This window comes from Ostrinia furnacalis, unplaced genomic scaffold (genome assembly GCF_004193835.3).
Source record: "Ostrinia furnacalis isolate ACB-3 unplaced genomic scaffold, ASM419383v2 OfSCF6631, whole genome shotgun sequence".
NCBI lineage: Eukaryota > Metazoa > Arthropoda > Insecta > Lepidoptera > Crambidae > Ostrinia > Ostrinia furnacalis.
In genome coordinates, this window is record NW_021136870.1 from 42,404 (window position 1) to 64,924 (window position 22,521).

The following is a 22,521-nucleotide window of genomic DNA, read 5'->3' on the forward strand; positions in this document are numbered from 1 at the left end:
GCGTTGAATAGAGCTCTGCGATTGGTTCATGTGTCACGGTATGCGTCCACGCGCACTGTGAGACCTCATAGTAATGTTTGTGAATACGGGCGTAAAAAATGACAAATAGTATCAATAACTAATAGGTTACAGAATAAACTGGATCTATCCGAAAATTCAATGTATCTATGTATGTAGCTTTCATACTCTTCGTATAGCCACATAATATTGAAAACTATACAAGATATCGTAAAACTGGGGTTACTGATCCTAAAAGTGCTTCACTACATTTGTCAATCAGTACCAATAAATAAATCAGTAACCAGTTTTTTGTGACGTCCACCCACAAGGTGGACCGACGACATCATAAAGGTAGCAGGAAGGCGCTGGACGCAGGCCGCTACCAACCGGCCAATATGGAAATCATTGGGGGAGGCCTATGTTCAGCAGGCTGAGATGATGATGATGATGATGATGAACCAGTATTTAGAAATAACCAAGTGAGGTGAGATATCGTTATCGTAAAATGATAAGTCGTTATACGGGTACCCTGTATAGTCTATAATAAACGAGTTTTAAACGTTGTTTTAATATGAACAGAAAGGAGTTTATCCTTTTTAAAACAAATCTTAAAGGGGAAACAACACTATTATCTGTGACTTACATGTTCCAAGCTCCTCGTGTTGTAGGTGTAGGTCATGTAGTAGAACAGCCCGCCGTGCAGGTTGACGACCAGCAGGATCACCACCACCCTGCAATAAGTAAGTACATAATAAGGTCAGCTGGTCAGTAGCGGCGTAAGGGGGGGGGGCGGTGGGGGCGGTCCGCCCCGGGTGCCAAGCATCAGGGGGTGACTAAAGTCGCGCAGATTAGTACTCACTGGCGCATCTGCATGGCAAGTCTACAGTCTATGTCATGAAAATCCTAGGGGGTGCCTTAAGACTTATGAAGGGGGGGGGGGGGGGGGCGGGTGATCGAAAAACAGAGAAGTGGGGTTGAAATTCATTCATTTTTCATCCCCACCCGACTTTTTTTTTACTTGACTTGGCTAATTTCCGCGCAGTGTAAACGCAGCACTACGTTATAGACCGTGTCATCCACGACACGCCCCAACAATTTTGGTCGAGGAATCGCGGGGTGCGGGGAGTTAGATCCGAGCAATCCGAGCGTCTTTATTGTAGTGTGCGTGTGCTCTCATGGATAATTTAGCTTGTACCGTTAACATTCAAATATTAGCGAAAGAATGATGGGTCGCGTCTTCGTGGATGCCACGATCTATACATTGTGTTTATTATTAAAGAGGGTCTCGTGCAACTGAAGTGGAGTGTGTATCGAAAAATAGAGAAATAGTCTTTATTGCTCATCACACAAAAAGGGCTACTCCGAAACGCTATTTCGTAGTTTCGGGTCTGTCACTATCGCTCATGCTGGAATGTCGCTTTGCGCGAAAGGGATGGCAACATTCAAAACTTCGGATAACGTTTTCCACGTACGGGACTATTCCCACCCCTCGTTCCCACTGCTGCAACTCCTGTGTAGCCGGGATCTACAGGTTGACTGTTAATAAAAAAACCAGCCAGTGAAGGTCAGATTTGGCAGGGTACGGCGACCACGGGCCGGAAGACGTAGCGTGGGCAGGCCTCCCACTAGGTGGACTGACGATCTGGTGAAGGTCGCGGGAAGAGCCTGGATGCGGGCAGCGCAGGACCGGTGGTTATGGAAATCCTTGGGGGAGGAGGTGACGGCAGAGTAGAATACATTTGTCACCAACCCATACTCTTCTCGCGGGTGTCGTAAGAGGCGACTTAGGGACTACATATCAACCAGAGAACGGGCAGCAGCGCTCTCTGATAAACATCAATCTTTTAAACTGCGATCTCCAACCCGCCTGCCAAGCGCGGGGATTGTGGCAAAACCCTCCACTATAGTGGAGGAGGCTCACAGTCCAGCAGTGGACTGTAAAGGGCTGTTGATGATGATGATTAACGTCATTTCGGCCTTTTGTCGGCCGTTTGGTGTAGTGGTTCAGAACGGACTACTATGCCGAGAGGTCCCGGGTTCGATTCCCGGCCGGGCGGATATTGAAATGATGAATTTTAATTTCTGTGACGGGTCTGGGTGTTTTCTATGTATATGTATGTATTTACAAAAAAAAAAGTATTTAAGTATGTTTATATCCGTTGTCTAGTACCCATAATACAAGCTATGCTTAGTTTGGGACTAGAAGGCGCAATGTAAAATGTCCAAGGGTATTTAATTTTAATTGAATTTGGCTGAAACGAACGAACGAGGGTACCTGACTCCGGACAGAGGAGCGAGGTCGGGCGCGCGGCCGGTGCAGTCGGTGAGGCGCCGCCAGTTGCTGCGCGCAGACCACGCCATCAGCAGTGGGCTCTCTGAAACAATTCGTTTTGCACATTCGGACTTGGTCCTGGTCACTAACGATGCTGAACAGCGAAATAAATGACGACGCATGATAAGGAAAGTCGACTCCATGTAAGCACAAAATATAACGTAAGACCCGGTTTCTATCCAAGCGGAGAGGGAGATGGTGTTAGCTAATCAGATTTTTGAACCGACGTGTTGTGGAAATGGCGAAATATGATTGGTTAGTAACACATCGGGAGGTGCCTGGATGCGAGCGGCGCAGGACCGGTCTTTGTGGAAATCCTTGGGGGCCTTTGTCCAGCAGTGGACGTCTTTCGGCTGAAACGAACGAACTTCGGTTTTATTAGAAACCGAGCCTAACGGGAATGGGCGAGGGTTAAGAAGAAGAAGAATAAACACATCAGGCTTCCATTCATCTAGTCATCTAGTTGAGGTTCTGGCTAGTTAGGGCATCTTAAAGTTATTTTATGTAGAGTTGAGTTTGTATTCTGAGAACAGATGCAGCATATAATATTATCAATGTTCATACTTAAATTCAACTTATAGTCTTTTTCACCTAAGATGATCCGTATGACGTTTCGAGTTTGAAAGATTTAGAGATGTCACATAACTAAACCATAGCGATTTATCTATCGATTTTTTTCGAAGAGTTAGTAAAACCTACTTTTAGAGAATTATTTTGTATAGGTGTTATTTAACAAAAAACATGTTTTTATTAATTACAAATATTATTGTAACAATTTTTTATTGATAATATTCAAATTTCATGGTTTGTGTTAAAAAAAACGATTCCTTAAAAGTACTGGTTCTGTTTCTTAAAATTAAAAACTATTAATTTATTTTCAATGCGTTTATTAAAGTCGATAATCGAAAAATATAGTTGATTTTTGTGATGTTTTTAATAACTAAGTATTCACTGCAATCGATTAATGAACCGCGGAAATAATCGATTTTATTATACAAGAAATACCCCAGCACTAAATCTATTCCGTTTCACACATTGCGTACATTAAATAAAAAATATTTTTACATCGTATTTAATTGAAATATAATCAATAGACTCAGATTTTACTATGTTTTTAGAATAAGAAAACTTAATGTGAACTTAAATATTGTATGTATACAACTGTCTGTCTACTTAGATAATATTTTTATAAGTGAAATTTAACATGGCAAAGCGAAATATTCGCCTGTTCCAACAATTACCTCATTTTTACTGATTGTAATGTTAGTGAAATAAATAAAAAAAATTCAAGATCAACGTTTTATCTAAATAATGACTTATATAAATATATTTTTTATATCATCTACAACGTGACAACTGAACTTACCATCTTCAAAATATTATTTTTTACTAGAACAACGTGATAAGTTGTCTCTTTTTTTTTCAATCGCTATAATTTCATCAATTTAGACGCAAAGTTATGTCTTACTATAAATATTTAAATTCATTAATAGTTAATCTTTAAACGTTTCATACACAATTAGGTAATCCTAACCTTATTTTAAGAGTTATAGTCATTCAAAAGTTAAAAAGTCGATTTCTGTAAAACCACTGTTTTTGATATATCACAGTGTCGTCGCAAATGGACGATATGTAGTATGCGTAATATGGATAACTTTGAAGTGTCATACGGATCATCTTACGTGAAAAAGACTATAGTGTTTGTTTAACATCTGCTCGCGGCTCACATGGATTGTGGTTTCCAAGACGGTCTTATGAAAACAAGTGGTGACTGAACTATGTATTACAATTTTGTAAAGTGACTTGATTGAACTCACTTTTATCACTGTCAGGCGTGTTCAGGTCGTAGACAGTGCCGACTACATTCAAGAACAGAACACAGAGGACCACCGCAGTGAACACGATCACTGGGGTGTCTACCTCGCTGCTTGCCTTGGCTTGTCTCTGCTCCGTGGTGCGGCAGTACTGAAATGCGTGGAAAACGGTGAAAAGTTGAGAAATTAAGTGTTGAGAATTTCATATCACTGCAGTTTATCCGGTCCTAATATTGTTTAAATTATTTATTAAGTACTTGTGCAAAATAAGTAAGTGAGTGTATTTGAGCGGCAATTCATACGGCTGTAGGGGAGACTGGGTACGGTTGTAATTGGGTATGGTTGTAACAGTCAACTGTTGCTCGGTAGACAAGTTAAGGGCTAAGGCTTTAAGGGCTTCCCCTTGTACCCCTCACCTACTGATCATTGTTCGATAACAATCGAGTTTTTACAACTGTACTCTGTTACCTACAACCGTACCCAGTCTCCCCTACATACACCGTCCGGTTCGTATCGTTTCATCACAAACCTACTGTAGTGCTGCAGGAGGGGCTGCAGCGGACTCCTTGGAGAATGAGAATCAGTTCTATGTTCCAAGTTTACCCACAAAACTCCTCGGGCCGTTATTGGCGGGACGACGGAGGATCGCTATTTATGTACTCCTTCTAAGTCTGGTCGCCGAGCACGTAGAATTTCGTCCAATGACCCCAAGCTACCTATCCTTATCGCTCGCGCGTAATTATATTGCTCTCGCGACTGTGCGATGTGCGGCAGCAGTGAGTGTGCGAGCGCGACAGCAATATAATTACGCGCGAGCGATAGGGATGAATAGCTTGGGAGTTGGGGCCATTGGACGAAATTCTACGTGCTCGGTGACCGGACTATAGAGCTAGAGTCCTACCTCTATAGAGTGCGGGGTGGAGTGGAAGCCCTGCGCCTGCGCCCAGCGCGCCACGCAGCGCTCGAAGCGCCAGCTGTTGTTGCGATCAGAAGGATCCTCCAGCGGGCAGCGTGAGCTCACGCAGTAGCCGCGACGTACCACAGTGCGGTTGAAGTTCTGCGGGATCTTCGAGTATTCCTGTAAAAAGATATTTATAATTGAAGATAGTTCTTAAAATAAACTGGATAAGAGCGCTTTCACATATGGCTCAGCTGCAGCGCTACATAAATATGTATGGATACGAGTCGCGCTACTGCAGCGCGACTTAGAAGCGCTACAGTTGGGCGACAATAACGCCTATATGTGAAAGCGCTCTAAGAATAAACCCGCAAGTGCCAAATAAAGGGGTAGACAGACGAAGCATTCCCACAACTATAATAAGTAACATCACCGTTAATAGCGTATTACACTTGAAAATTTCGACAGGTTCATCCAGTGTCTAAGTACCTAGCTCAGATGGAAAAGCAGTCGCCCGTCAAGCAAAAGGTCGTAGGTTCGAAATTCCCACCTCAGACAGTTCGATTCTTTCAAGTTATTTAAAAAAAAAATAAGTAACAGCTCGCAAACTATAGTAGAGAACGTTCTTCGTCAGTGTTGTATGGCGCGAGGCAAGAAGCCGTGAGACAGTCAGACTATCGCGCCTGGCGAAGCAAATCTCTTCTCTCCTTCATTGGGAACAGGTATTCACCAGCATCAAGTCGTAGACGGGGTCGCCAGCGCTACGCGGCGCGAGGCGGAAGGCGCCGAGGCAGTACAGGCCGCCGCGCCGCGACAGGCAGGCCTCGTAGTCGTCCAGGTGGAACACGCGGGGCATCCGGTAGTACTCCTCATCTGGAACCAACACTTTTATGAAAGTTTTTTTTGTGTTGAGGCAATAGCCTCAATAATAAGCCCAGAATACTGGGTCTATGAAGTCCCAATATCACTGCGACCGGTACCGATCGAATCTATTGTGATCGCCACTGTTTTCCTTACATTTCGCCTCGGAGTCCTGCATCCATTAGATAGTGCAGTATCTTTTGGAGGGCGATATGTTTTATGTTAGTTACCTAATAGGTACGGTTTATTGTCCCCGCTAGTTGGTCCATATTATACTTGCTAGAGCAACTTCACGCGTCCCAAGAATGTTGCTGGTACGTTACATACAATTCACAACAAAGTACAAGTAAAGTCAACGTTTCAGATGCTTGTTTGTTTCAACCTACAGAAAGTACAATGAAGACTTATCTTGTTTCCTATTTTTATTATTATTTATTCAAATTATTAAAGGTACCTACCTACCTACTCATGCGTAGGTACTTATTGAGTTAATTGTCCGTGGTTGTCCTTATAGGTATTGTTTTCATCGTAAAATGTTTGTTAGGTGTTAGGTAAATTAAATAGGTACTGACACTAGACTGTGACCCTAGTTGTGACAACCCACGTCATTGAAAAAGCCGATAATATTTGATTGATTGTTTGTTTGTATTGAATAGGCAGGCATCGAAACGACTTATTGTCGATAAGTCATTTCGGAAGTAGTCAAATGCAATCCCATCAAAAACAATACTTGTCAAAAAAACCAAGTCTCGCAACTCAGTTGTTCTACGGTAAAAAGTTGTGGGATCCATGTAATACCAAGTCCAGGCCAGGAAATCTTTAACGTTTTACATAAATATATTGACTTGGCCATCGCACTAAATAATTTAATTTACACGTGTTTTCATGCGATGGCCAAGTCAATATATTGTTTTTTATGGGATCTCATTTCTTTTTGTATTTTGTAGACAGCAGTTATGTATCTAGAAAACTGGACCGAAACTGAAAAATTTTACTCGACTTGGCGGTTGCACTACCGTGCCCCCAAATCTCATTTCTTTTTGTATTTTGTAGACAGCAGTTGTGTATCTAGAAAACTGGACCGAAATTGAAAAAAATTACTCGACATGGCGGTTGCACTACCGTGCCCCCAAATATTTTAGTTTTTCCTTGATTCATACACCAAACACTACTTATATTCCAAATTTGAAGCTTCTAGGTCTGCTAGAAGTGCCTTAGAATTTTGATGATCGGTGAGTCACTTTGACCCGTTATAATTCCTAAACTACTGGTTCAAATTGAATGAAATTTTAAATATACCGTGTCTTTACAATGCATAGCTAATGGAAATTCAGCCTTCTAGTTTTATCCACAACGAAGTTACAGGCAGTCGAAAATGGCTTGAATTGCTTCGAGAAAAGGATGGTAAAAAAGCGGCACGGCCGCGCTTTTTTGCTCGACTTGGAATTGGTTGCCCATTAAGACTCTCCTAGGTTTTCGATTTCGACGGAGTTGTGCTTAAGTGGTGGGGGCCCCCGAAAGGGGCGCTTTTTCAGTTTTCCGGTTATACCGCGTATAGGACTTACCCTATCGAAAAGTGGTCTTCCTGACGGTTCGTCCCAGATTTAATTAATTTTTGAGTTTAATTCTACTGGCCAATTTTTTTCCATTTTTATACAAAAATCTTAATGCGGTTTACAGAATGCATCTAGGTACATACATACCAAGTTTCAAAACCTATAGCTCTTATAGTTTCGGAAAAAAGTGGCTGTGACATACGGACAGAGAGACATGACGAATCTTCAGGGTGTTTGGCGGAAGGTTATACAAACTTCGTGGGTGTATAGATAGGGTCATTTTAAGAATACAAGTTCGCTCATTTGACCCTAAATTCTGTAGGTACATGAAATTCATTTTCATAACTATCAGGGGGTGATTAGTCATCGAAATACTGATGCCAAAAATGCAATCAGTAAAATTTTTGTCTGTCTGTATGTATGTATGTTCCTTATAAAATCCTTCTGAATGAAAAATCTAAACCGCTTAAGTTAGACGCTTGAAATTTGGTATGTAGCTATCTTAGTAAACTTAAAGCTTAGTTACAACAATGAATTTCCGAAATTCCCACGGGAACGGGAATTAGCGGGAAAATCCTTTTGTATGAAAAATCTAAACTGCGTAAGATAGATGAAGGGGGTAAAACGGGATCCACGCGTACGAAGTCGCGGGCAGCCGCTAGTATCAAATATGTCTTTAGTCAAATAAAATAAATTTCACATCCAGATAACGATTGGATAGCTAGTTACGAGCCGCCAAAGTTTAACATAAATACAAATTACGATAAAAAATTCAACTTTTTTATCGTAATTTGTATTTATAAAATGAATGGGGATAATGGATTGCCAAAGATCTTAAAAACATCTCTAAGTTTTTTTTTCTTTCCAATGATATATCACACGTAGTAATTATGTAGATATTGAAATTTGTCAAAAATTCAAAGTTTAGGGAAGAAAATGGAATAATAATACAAAAATTATCCAAGCAAGCTACAGACCCGACAGATACCCGTAGCCGTAGCCCAATGTTATAGTGTACTGGCTGAATCGAGATCCGAGGTACGCGGGTTCGAACCCCACTACCGCTGAACTGTTGTATAGAACCCACTCGTAACATGTAGCCTACCACGAGGAATTAAGTAACGGGTTACCTTAAAATAATTTGCTAAATTTTATTCTGAAAGTGTTAGGAGCTGCGCTGAATGATGGTTCACCTTGCAACTTAATTAAATTGATGCATAATTTAACTCACCTGTAAGCTCTTTCCCACTTACTATCACCAGCATCAGACACCAAATGATCCACATTTTGGAAACTAATATTAATAATTATTATTTAGCTGTTAGCCACCATGCGTCGACGCGCGCGAGGCTTCTGCGCAGGTGCCGCTGTGCAAATATTTATAAAATCCACGCAATGGTAATGAAGCTTTCAGGATGTCATACATTACCTTCGTCAATGTCGACCCTTTCTTTCAACGTCAAACCTTTTACTTAAGTAAGTAATTATAAGATTTGCTGTCATTTCTGCAAGTGAATTACTCCATAGATGTGCGTCTCTTAGTTACCTACGACCAATCCAAGCTAAATTAAGAAGAGATCAGCAATCGATAGTAAAATATGTCTATTTTTGTTTGTAACTTCTTAAGAAAGATTAAAAACAACAACATTATAGATTTCAAGCTTACAGGAAAGAGCTTTTTCCTACTATGTACTTAGTTACAGGGCAGGGAGTCAAAATGAAGTTGTTTATATTATAAAGGATACGCAATACTTAGTTGTTATTTTGCTCATTTCTTTTAGTTATGAGAAAAGAATTTTGTTAATGTTTTCCCTAAAAAGGTGATAAGTGAGTAGGATACGTTTATTGCACCGAGAAGTAAGTACGACTCGCCTTGTGTCGACGAAGTTATGCGGAGTCAATAAATTTATATTAATTGCTGCACTTAACGATGCTGTTAACAAGACAAACGACTGTTAAAACAGTTGCTGATAAAATTATGGGATATTGGTTTCAAATTGTTCTTGTAACCAACCAATCCCTGCGATTAAAAAGTTATGATGGTGATGGTGATATACATTTCGTCTAGAAACGAAACCCTTGCTTCTGCGTATCATGAAAAATCATTAAGATAACAATCATAGACAACTTTTATTTAATACAAAATACAAACAAAAAGTAGAACCAAAGCCTACATTAGAGCTCGCTTTGCCCTTTTTACCAGTTCCTGGTCTTCTTAGTACCTTCAAGGTCGGCCGGCAATCAGCAGAAACGACTTCCGACACAAAGTTCAAAGGCAGACGTAATGCAACGCAATCACTGGTAGAGACATTGATGCATACCGAGAGGGGTTCCGTGCAGTGGCGTAGCGTGGCTTTTCGCCGCCCGGGGCCGTCCGGAAATCCGCCGCCCTTTATTTTAATTATAAATATTTTAAAGTTTAAATATTATATTGAATGGACTTCAGGTACACTATTCACCTTATTTGTTGAAAGTCAAAATAAACTACCACGCACTGCTTCAGAAGGAAAATACATTAAAGAGAAGCAATTGCTTGAAACCCACAGGAAGTTTGATTTTCTTAAATAGCTCAGCTTTATTATGTAACACTAGGTGTATAACAATACTCAATACTCAATACTTTTATTGCATAACCACATTAGCATTCACATTTATAGGTCTTACAATTTAGGCAGTTATACAATGTGGACCCAGTTAGGGCACAGCAACTTTAGGAAGGAGACAGAACGACGATCTTACTAGTCAAAAGAAATTAATGTACAAATTGAGTTTGGTGGAAATGTCATTATTAAACGTTTCGATAATTATAAAATAAAGTTAGAATTAATGAATTATTAAAAATGGAAAAATATTGTTAAAATGTCATGCTAATTATTGTCAAGTGTTGAAATGTCATGTTAAATATCAAGTGGTAAGCAGTTAGGTCCTACTAATTTATTATTCAGGTCAACATTAATAAATAATAACCTAAAAATCCTTAAATGTCAAGAAATTTTCAAAATAAATATAAATAAATATGTGTATAAATTAAATAATGTCAAAAATGTAAAATCATGTCAAAATGTTAAATCATGTCAAAAACTTATCGTCTAAAAATTCTTTCAAATTATAATAAGTTTTCTGATTAAGTATATTCCTTAATCTATTTTCAAATGTCCTGCTATTTGTTTCAGCTTTTAGGTGTTCAGGTAGGTGATTGTAAATTTTTATTGACATAATAAGTGGCCCTTTAGTGTGTAGTGTTAACTTGGATTGTGGTAATGCTAGGTTGTTCTTGTATCGTGTAGGATAACGACGGTGTGTTTGGTCCACGATCTTCGTAGTGAACGCTGGGTATTTCCTTACGAATTTGCAAATTTCAAATATATAAATCGAAGTAAGGGTTAATAACTTGTGTTTTTTAAAGTAATCTTTGCAACTAACAGATTCGTCAATATTTTCTATAATGCGGACGCATTTCTTTTGGAGTATAAACAGATCATTTACGTGTTCTCTAAAATTTTTTGACCTCTTTTTTGTCGATAAAAATAGGTCTAGTTTCATCTATTTTCATATGTACACTTTAACGTGACTCACACTGTATAGTGCTCATTGAACTTAGAAGGAATAACATATGTGCTTAATATTATTAAGGGTTGTACCCTAGCTAACCAGCGCCACCATATTTTTTCTTGATTACTTTTGTTATAGACCGAAATTAAAAAAGTGGTTTGAAAAATGTATAATATGTATCGAAGCTATTTTTTTAAATATTTTGTTTAAATTCATTAGATATTTGCAGCAAGTTACAGATTTAATTACTGCTAAAAGTTACCATTTTAGCTAATTTTGAATTTCGAACTTGCAGAATATAATAAATACACGGTTTTAAAAGTAGCTTAGATATGGCTTTAACTATTTACAAACCACTTTTTTATTTCGGTTTGTAACAAGAGAAATCACGAAAGATTATCTGTGGCGCAAGTTTTAGAGGGGTAAGTAAGCTCCTTAAATATTTTTGTTACTATTACTTAAAAAAATAGATTCAAAATGTACTCTTCGTGCTTTTTTCAAAGCAAAATCTTTTACACAATCGTCGATATCAATTTGTATCTCATTTTCAATTGCCAGTATAGCTAGATTTGTTAGTCTCAACGTAGACATAGTCGACCTTTTTTTTTCTTGTTCATGCAATGTTTTTTTTCTTATCCGCCGCCCCCTTTCATATGCCGCCCGGGGCCATGGCCCCCCCTGCCCCCCCCCAAGCTACGCCACTGGTTCCGTGCGCGGAACTGAAAAACCTGTGTAACTTATGTTGACAATGCAATTTACGCCATAGATTTCACACATTTTTTACGTCATTAGAAATTACCTACCTGTCTGTACCTCTATTCCGCGATGTTGTCTAAGCTAAGCGAATATAACTGTGTATTATATTGTGTAAAAGACAGTGGACCCTAAAATGAATGGGTTCTTGTCAAACTTAAATGTTATGGCAGCATTTCTCGTGAGTTGCGAGAACCATTACGGCCTTGACTTCGCATGCACATTACGACTCCTTACTCCTGCGTCATTGCGACTTTTTGAATAATTTTATTGCTTTGCATATTTATATTTCCAATGAAAGATGTACCAGTGTGATGACAGTTACCTTGACATAACTTGTTGATCCCAGGTTTGATGCCAGGCTGGGTAAGAAAATAAGTGAAGTGGGCAGAAACATACGAGTAGTTTGGATACTTTTATAATCATAGGATTTAAATCTCGTGCCCCGAAGCCATTATGCGGCTTGGAACGACTTAAAACATGTCATTTCTGCTCATCATCATGAGCTCTACTACGCCATTAGAGCATCTCATTCACAATATTATACTAATACTAGCGGCCGCCCGCGACTTCGTACGCGTGGATCCCGTTTTACCCCCTTCATCTATCTTATCGGTTTAGATTTTTTCATACCAATGTTTTTCCGCTAACTCCCGTTCCCGTGGAAATTTTGCAATATCCTGTTGTAACTAAGCTTTAAGTTTACTAAGGTACCTGCATGCCAAATTTCAAGCGTCTAACTTAAGCGGTTTAGATTTTTCATATAAAAGGATTTTCCCGCTAATTCCCGGTCCCGTGGGAATTTATAAGTATACTATAACCTGCCCAGGAGTATGAAGAATAATTGTACCAAGTTTCGTTAAAATCCGTCGAGTAGTTTTTGTTTCTATAAGGAACATACAGACAGACAGACAGACAAAAATTTTACTGATTGCATTTTTGGCATCAGTATCGACACAGAATAAGTAATAGTACAGGTACAGAAGGATTACTCCGCAAGACGATTTAAATAAATGCGAGTCTTGCTGCGACGCGATACAGTGGAATTCAGCTCGCACAGCACTACGTACCTACAATTTTATTCACCTACAAGTTTTGTCTCTTTCTATCGCGTGCCTCTGAACTCTTCTTACGCTGTTAGGGTTGCTGTCTAGTGAAAAAAATAATTAATCTACTTATATGTCATGAGGTACGTACCTCATGACACGTATGTATGTAAGTACGCATTCATTATGGAAAACCTTAGGAGAGGCCTTTGTCCAGCAGTGGACGTCATTTGGCTGAAACGAACGAACGCATTCTGAGCATTAGTCGTGGTAAAAAAATCAAAATCAAAAATATTTATTCAGTTTAGACCACAAGTGGCACTTATGAACGTCAATAGAACATAATAAAAAAAGAAAAGGTAGCCCTTATGGGGCACTTTACATGTCTCCTTATCTTTTGGGCCCTACCAGCGCTTCGAGACAAACATATGGCAAGTGCTGAGAAGAAACGCCGGAACAAACTCAGTCACCACTTATTGCCAGGAATTATCTAACGGTAAGAATAGTCAAATTTAAGTACATCAAATATGTGCAGACTGAACTGACCACGCATCCTTGTCATCAATATAGTCTCGAACCTTGTAGTACCCTTTGGACATAAGGGTATTTTTTATATGTATCTTAAATTTGTTTATTGGCAATTCGACAAGGTTGTGTGGTATTTTGTTAAATATGGTAATACATTTCCCCAAGAATGAATTACCTATCTTATGCAACCTAAATGATGGAACAGCAAGTTTATTCTTATGTCTCGTGTTAATGAGTGGACGTCACTTTTCTTAGTAAATAAATGTATATGTTTACGGACATACATAATGTTATCAAATATGTATTGCGAAGCCACAGTCAATATATTGATTTCTTTAAAAACTTCGTAGGTTAGGTTCCTATACTATCTTAAGAATTATTGATTACCTACATGGCCAACATACCTTTCAGCATCTTTGGGAAGCGAAAAAAAAGATAAATCCGGTAGATTTCTTTTCGAATTTAAACACCCGAACGCTGCACAATATTTCTTTTTCTTTATGTCCATTTTTAAATAATACTTCGATCATAGAATTAGGTACTACAACCACAGAATACATAATAGTAGCAACAGAAATTGCACTCCTTTGTGTAGGATCAGAGGCCGGCATTTTAACGGTAATAATAATAATGCAAAATATCCAACGCACATGGTGCATTCGAAATCGCACCTTACTACTACGCTCACAAGAGCGCAATTTTTTTGTGTTCATAATTGATCTACCTCACAGCTCAAGCGTCAGGGTTGTTTAATCAAATCAATCAATAATCAATAAAATTTATTTCAGACACTATACAGTCCATACAATAAGGAAAAATATTCAAAAATATTTAAGCAAAGTTAAATAAATAAAAACTTAATTTTAAGAAGTATTTATTGTATTTACGATTGGTAAACTTTAATCTAGTGGTGTTTGTATAATCGTACCTTCTCTAAAGTACCTATTAATAAACTTCAGTGTTGCGATAATTCGAAATTGGACAAACAGTTTTAAAAGGTGTAGTGTCGTAAAATAGACACGGTGAAGTAAGGTTAATGTTTTATTAGCTAAAATAATTTTTTTGCTACAGTTTTTAGTCATTAGTATTTCAAAATTATTTAAAAAGTGTAGTTTTTTAAATTATTTAAATCACTACAGTTAATTATCATTCCTAAATATTACGATTTTACATTAAAGAAGAATAACAGTGCTGTTGGAACAATAAACCTTGATTGCGACGATGATCGACCGAGCGTGTATAGAAATACGCGTGTGCTCACAAGCGCGTGGCGGCCCTGACTGATTTGCAACTTGAAGTTGTCGCGCGCTGTAGGTAATTATCTCGGCCGGCATAGGCGAGTGACGGAGGCCTGCTACAACGCACGCCAGCGTCCTGACGGGCGCGCGCGTGACACTCGACTGATATAATACCCGCCGGCGGGGCGCTTCGCTGTAGGTAATTATCGGATGTACCGCGCGGAGTGAGCCAGGCCTGGTATCGATCACTAATCACCCCCTGATAGTTATTTTGAAAATATGTTTCATGTACAGAATTGACCTCTCTACAGATTTATTATAAGTATAGATTATACATATAAATGCGAAAGTAACTCTGCTTTCACACAAGACAGACAGACAGATAGAGTTAAAAATCTGAATCGATTCTGAACCTGAACCTGACCCGACCCAACCGGAACCGAGACCGCCTAAACCACTGAACCAATTTTGATGAAATTTGGCATAGAGTTAGTTTGGGTCCCGGGAAAGGACATAGGTTTTTGAAACAGAGACGCGCGCGATAAAAGACAGACAAAATTCCACGCGGGCGAAGCCGCGGGCGGAAAGCTAGTATCCCATACCACAGAATAATAATAAGTACTAAGTACAGAAGTTTTACTTCGCGAAGGTATTTAAAAAAATGTATGCTCAATGTCATTAACAATATGGTGTAATTTAGCCTGTCTCAAGAGTCAAGCACCAATTTGTTGACAAACGTCAGTGATCGGCACTGCGCCGAAGCTATAGGGCTGACTTCGGTAAAATGATGTGACGTGAGGTGCCAAACTGCGGAAAATGGCGGAGGAAATACATGATTTAGTATGAATTATCATGAATAATATTAACTACTTATTTACCTCTCAGTGTCTTGAGGCAACTTAAAAAAGTACATTCTGTGTTTTTATTATTATTTAGGCAGTTAAATACTGCACAGTATTTAGTACACCATTTTCTTTATTTTCTTCCACCATACACAAGAATACGCGTGCGTGAGTCAATGTTCGCTCGTATGTGAGGCCTTGTCGAATAGTCTCCTGTAGGTGGGCATCGTGCGTGTTTTGTTTTCGATGTAAACTCGCGGAGATGAACAGGCCTGCCCATACTCATAAAATAGAAGATCGCTGTCTGAAGACAGTTGAAGACAGAAGAAAACTGAAGTTTGAAAACGCCTATCACAATCAGACTGGCAAGATATTTCATCACCGAGAAACTCTTTCCTGAGGCTTTTACAATCGCAAATCCTTCATGCTGTGATTGCTATAGTGAAACCCCAGGCGCGTACAACTATACCCCACCGGCATCCATTATGTAAGGACATAGATGCATAATTAAACAGTTGTTTCCCAACATAGAAATGTTCATTATGCCTTGATAACGCGGTACACTCGGCCGCAATCTGCCAGGCATTGGGTTAGGTGAGGAAACGGCGCACATTAACTGGTTTACTTTGTGTGCATTTCTAATTTCAATGCAACGCTGTTGCTAGCCGCCTACAAATGGAGTGGACGAGGCTGCCATGTTTGAAGAAATGTGTTAAAACTGAACGAAACGGATTAGACTAGTAACATGTATTTCGAGTATTTTATATCATCACTGACTTTACTCAAACTAGTCTCACATTAAATAAACTAAGTATATATGTATTTATAATTAATTAAATGCAGTTCAGTTAACTGAACTAGACAGTTAAGTTAACCGGCCGGATGTTATCGCACAGCTTTTTGGTAAAACCTATTTGATAGACAGTCGTTGAACTGACGATTCTACATTAAAATAGGGGATATAGCTCAGTGGTTAGAGCAACTAAATGGCACCCGAGAAGAGTGGGTTTGAGTCTCCTTGATTGAGGTAACTTAGTCTGCATCACATCCAACCTTTGCCCCACACAGAAATAAGAGTAGGCGGTGCATGAAAGTTTGTGTATTATTATAACCGTTTTCACCATTAGTCCCTAATTTTTAAGTGACCCCTATGGTAACTTGGTAACACATAACAGGAGTTTTCTTTTCATAGGGGTCATTTACAAATTAGGGATTGATGGTGAAAACGGTTATAACATTTGTGTGTCTAATGCCCGAAAACGGGCATTAGACACACAAACTTTCATGATAATAGATGAAATAAAAGTTATGATCTTGTTAGTGTTCATTTTTTGAAACATTACGTTAGTGATTTTAATGCTAGCTTCTATAAAAGGATCGTCTATAAAAATTGCTGAAAAATGTCGCAATTTCAAAGGAGATCTGAGCGGATCCATGATAATTATCTAACTATTTCCAAACGGCGCATGCGCAGCGAAAGGCGTCGCCAGTCGACATGCGCGTGGCGTGCGCGATCCTCGCCCTCGCGGCCGCCGTCGGCGCAGCCGGCATCAGTGGTACGCGCCATTTGTGTTTATATTTTTTTTTTACCCAAAATGGAGAGTGTTTTAAGGGTTATTCAGAGCAATCATCATCATTTAATTTTAGGAATAGCCAGCTGATGTTAGAGTTTTGGACAACAGATCGTACAGAATTTCAGGAAAATTATGTAGGGTAATGAAGAATATTTAAGAGGACTAACTAATTCGTCTTTTCTTAAAGAAGAATTTACTTTTGGCGTTAAATAATGTCCAGCTATTAATTTCAATTCAAATATTGTTCTAAATTAAAAAAGTATTGGTACTTCGTCCGGAAAAACCGCGCTTTCTTTTGTAACGTTCATTCATATTCTTAAGATCTTGTAAAATTGAGCTTTTACAAATTAAACCAATTCTACTCTAAGTAATTAATGATAATTTCCTCCTTAATAAGGTAAGTGAGATGAATACAGTAGTTAAACGATTTATTAACGTTTAGACGACAGTATGTCAACCTAACCAAATCTTGTCAAGTTTCTTCTATGTGAGTATCGAGCTTTTTTGAGACAGACTCACGTGTGTTTAGGGGAATTTGTGGTAGGGTTGTTGGGACTTCATAAAACAATATACAATATTTGTAGCTCTACCTATTGTTCTAGCAGATGTTAGCATCTCGGCATTATAGAGGGTTTCTTGCGCTGCTTCTTCTCAGCACTGGCCCATTTATTGTCCCGAAGCAGTGGTAGGGTTTATATTGGGACGTGTAAAAGCGCTTTTTAAAAGCCTATTTGCAAAAATAAATGAATTTTATGAATTTTAATTTTTTAATTTTATAGATTATAGAGCTTCAAATAACCCTCCTTCTTGTGCTTTCGGGTAAAAACGCAGAAATTGTTGTAAAACTTTTAAGAAATCGCACCGGCTAGCAGCTGCCAGATGAGATTGGTAAGCTTGCCTTGCCCAGAGACGCCAGGAGTCAGTCTCATTGGATTTAGCTGACTAGACAAACCAACAGTGTCCCTAGCGAATCTTCAATGTTGAATACTTGGTGATAATCATCAGAGCTCACAAATACTTCTGTGGTGGATATCATACGGATTTGCTGAGCAAGATACAATTTTGACCAAGCCCAACATTGGATTGCAGTTCAGAAAAATAAGTATTTGAAGTGTCTTTAGATTTGTCTTCCAAATATTGGGGTCAAGTAACTAAGAGCGTTCTTTGAATGTAAAAGGATTGTTTACATTTCAAATGTGTGTTATTGTGCCATATTTTAAGACATAATATTTGAGTTATGTAAGCATAAAATTCGTTCAATAGTCTTTCAAGTCTGAAATATCTTATCAAACTTATGATGCACAGTGCACACAATCATCATCAAATCAATGGGTCGAGAAAATATTGTAATAAACTACTGAGTCGTCTTTAAAAATCCTACAAATTAATGACTGCAATCAATTTCTGATTCATTCACGCGCCAGACAAATTGATACGCACTATTCCGGTGATAACACCGAATACTCACATTTCATGATTAATCGTAGCAATGCATGGACTTCGACGCCGGTGCATCGACCCCTCTCAATGTATCGAAGTACATATTTATCTTAGAAGCTTTGTTTGCCATAGTTTGAGACTATTTCGAACTGTGCATATGAATACTGCAACACCGTCGGTAAAATGTTGAACTTGAATTCAATTCCATTCCATTTGACCACTGCAAAGTTGACCCCCAAAATAAATATTTGGCTACAACTCTACCAAATTAAGCGGAATGACAGGGACACGCAACTGTTCATGTCGAAGAAAATAAACATAGGTGAAATAAAACTTCAAGAAAGTTTAAAATGTCTTCCCCGTTATATTGGTCAATTAACACGGTCAATATTGTAGAAATTGACCGCAAACGAGATCCATTTCAGAATCCCTCTACCGCATTTCTCAGTAAAGCAGCGGTTTGAGTCCAGTTTTGATTGAAGTACCTACATTTGTTCCGGGATAGTGCTAGGTGACTGAAATCATGACACCAATCATATGGTCTTGTAGGGTGTAAGGAATAATAGAAAAGCCAGTGGACTTTAGACTTGAAAACTTCGATATTCCCACATTCGGTCTCGAACCCATTCGCCCCGTAAGTTTCCCCCTCATAGGAAGTTACCATAAATTGAATCTGTTCCCCATATTTTTGGGCAAAAGGGCGAAAGATTACGAGGTGAGCGGATTACCTATCAAATTCCTTACTCGCTTACTTCGAGTTTGTTTTTTTTCAATCACTATCTTACGGCTGGGCAAAGTCATCATCTTCCGAGATCCGATTGAGGACCATACATAATCCAAACATTCTGATATTGTGAACGAGACCAAAATCTACTCTACGAAAGTGACCAATAAGATTACTCTCAAGTATGTAAATCATTTACCGCTAAGCGAAATCGCTTTTCTGATGGAAATTGCTGGCTTTTCTATTTTCTAATGACAAATTGAAGCATTCTCTATAAAACGTTGCTTATAATTTATGAACCATTTGACTTATTTTCTAAGCATATTATTTACATTTCAATATTAATAGACGATTTAAAAGTTATAGTTAACTGCTACAATACTCTACCTGCATAAACTAGTAATGTAGGTTACATTACCTACATAAAGCAATTTCAGTGTGTATTATTTAATTGCATGTTCTTCATTAATTGTACAATTAGTTGAAAGATAACGATTAATAACTTATTGGTTGCTAAAATGTTATTAAATATTATGATTACCTACCGCAAAAGGATCCTTGGCCAAATTCAAACGATTCACGGTCATATTAGTTTCCTTTGGTAGTTTTTAATAAAAATAACAATCGAGGTTAGATCATAACATTATGTAGGTACCTAATATAGGTGCGTAAGTACGAACTAGGGATTGCAATTCCGCAGCTCATTGCAATCCCACGGGATTGAAAAACAGATCACTAATTACTTAATTATTTAATTACTGTTACTTGTAAGAAAGAAGTTTAATAAAAGTAGATTTCTACACAAATATAGTAGTAGGTGTAGTTTCAATTTGATTGTATCAAATATGCGGGATCCCGCGGGATACTGTTTTGCGGGATTTCAATCCCTAGCGTAGGTTCTGTCATTATAGAATTTTTTCTAAGAATTTTCCGACTGTTTGTTCGGCCCAGACAATAATATCTTTGTTACCCAATAGTAAAATGATAATACAAACGTTTGCTTCTGTAATGAATAAGCTGTAAATGCATCGTTCATTATAATGCAAGAGTACGTGCTTAAATCCCTCTTTGAAACCATAAAGAAGATCCTATTGATTCACGGGTGACATAAACGACCTCATTGGCCATTAATAGTTAAGTGCCCGTAAATTTTTATAGGCGCTTGTCAAAGATCCTGTAATTTAATAGTTTGACGTGTCACGATCTTTGGGAATTGTTAACTGCAGTTTAAGTACTTCCTACTCGTACATTGAATAACTAACATACACAAACATATAATAAAGTATTACAAAGTGAAGTTGGATGTAAAGACTTTCTTTGAGGCTTTTAAATGGATTCGGGAATAGCACAATATCAAATCACCGCTCGCAGTTTGAACACCTAAATAATTAGCTATCTTTTGCTGTACAATGTGGTGTGGAAAAATATGAAAACCGGGAAAATTTTCAACCATGTAAGCCCCGAGGCGTCATATGTAAACGAAAACTTAGTAGGAGTATAATTTTCGTTGACATGTGAGCGTGTCTCGGGAGGCTTCCAGCGTTTAATTGACCCCGCTGACGCAACAGAACTGCTACTTGAAACTAGTACTAGATGCACTTTCTCTGCGATGCAGGCTAGGGCTCACTCCTACAAAAACATACAGAATATTTTAAAACAAATTGCTTTAAAATTTTCAAACAAGTGCCGTCTTCACGGGATATCAAGAATAGATCGCTTCCTAGAGATAGGACCGGCTAAATTGTGCCATTCCAATTTATTGTGTTTCTTATGATATTGCCTTTGCGTTTGACCGTCGGGTAATTATTTTATGAACTACAAATTATAAATAAACCTGAACTTTGTGAGAAAGATGTAGTTTAGTGTCCCAAAGAAGTGGACTCCAAAAAATTTTATAAAGTTATTAAATTTTGGGAAACCAACTAGCAACTTTAATGAAATATAAGACTAATGATAAATAACAGTGCACGAAAAAGGCTAAGAAACTTGGCCAGTTTAATTTAAAGAATCTTGAAGCCACAGCGAGTGCTAGCCCTATGAGAGCGTTTTTCTTGCTAAACGCTGCGTTGGACACGTTTCCTACATGTCACGCAACGCATTACCGCGACATTACACGACGAGGCTGCAGCCCTGCAGCGCTGCAGGTGACCCAAAGAAGCTTCAAGCTTTTATTCAATGTACACCTACTGTATTGAACAAGTCAGATCGAAAACGCCACCCTCGAAGATTTTTTTCAATGTCAAGTTGAACATCATCAATCTTCATTTCAGCCAATGCCTAAGTCAATGACTTCCACATCGAACGGTTGGTAGCGGTCTGCATCCAGCGCCTTCCTGCTACTTATGAGGCTCAAAAATGCGTGCACAGCGTGCTATGGAAAGGGCTATGCTCGGTGTTTCTTTACGAGATCGAATAGAAATGAGGAGGGAGATCCGTAAACGAACTAAAGTCGCTGACATAGCATAATGGATTAGCAAATGGAACGAACTAAATAAAGTTTTAACTTCATTTGTCTGTTAATAAATAATGCGAATTGCATTTCAACTGCAAATATTAGACATAATAGACTCTTTCTCGCTATCAAAGCTCTGATAGCACATTTTACGCAAATAGGGCAAACAACCTACTTGTAACAGCTGCAACATTATCAGTAACACAGTATTTGTAGAAATACGTCTGTTTGTCCTAATTTTCCAAAGCTACCCGAGACCAAACAACTAAACTTAGGTCTAGGAAATGACGTAAGAAACTAGTAACTTGTTCGCGACACGGTGACATAACGGCCACGGCACGACTGCGAGCCTCCCACTAATGCGTTTCCCTGCCTGCCCTGTTAAACGCCATTCTACTACTTATATCATCAGGGAAAATTTACAAAAATTATGTAACCGTCACGTCAAATCACGAAAAACGTGGAGGTCGCTGTCTGAAAATGTTGTCTTAATTGCTTGTGAAAAATTTAAACCTACTTTTAACTAGGGAATGCAAATCTCGCGAGATTGGGGCTCAAGCGAGATCTCGCGAGCTTATGAATTACAATACTGCGAGATCTCGCAAATTTTCGCCAACTGCGATTTCGCGAGATTGGCAGTTTTGTGTGGTATTTTTTTGCAAATAATCACTATAAATAATTATAAATTAATACTTATAATTATGTACTTATGGGACACCCTGTATGTATATTTATATTGCTCAATAAAGTAACATACCTACATACACTGAAGATTATAAAAATAAATTAAATACATAAATTAAAATACATTAATCAATTACTTAATAATAAAATTATATTACACCCCTCTATGGCAATTAATCGTTTAAAACCCATAATTATAGATCTTAATCTTAATTGCACAACTATAG

At 38.4% G+C, this 22,521-nt stretch overlaps 1 protein-coding gene across 1 annotated transcript in view; it reads right to left on the minus strand.

Moving 5' to 3' along the window:
- The window catches only part of LOC114362572 (O-acyltransferase like protein), a 29,154-nt gene extending 20,331 nt beyond the window's left edge, over positions 1–8,823 (minus strand). Inside the window, exons 1-6 of the mRNA XM_028318025.1 lie at positions 8,693–8,823; positions 5,775–5,917; positions 5,048–5,224; positions 4,150–4,297; positions 2,276–2,375; positions 644–731 (exon numbers count right to left, since the gene is read on the minus strand). Coding sequence (XP_028173826.1) covers positions 644–731; positions 2,276–2,375; positions 4,150–4,297; positions 5,048–5,224; positions 5,775–5,917; positions 8,693–8,747 — 711 coding nt within the window. The 5' untranslated portion in view covers positions 8,748–8,823. The remainder of the gene's footprint in view (positions 1–643; positions 732–2,275; positions 2,376–4,149; positions 4,298–5,047; positions 5,225–5,774; positions 5,918–8,692) is intronic.
- Positions 8,824–22,521: the final 13,698 nt, after the last annotated feature.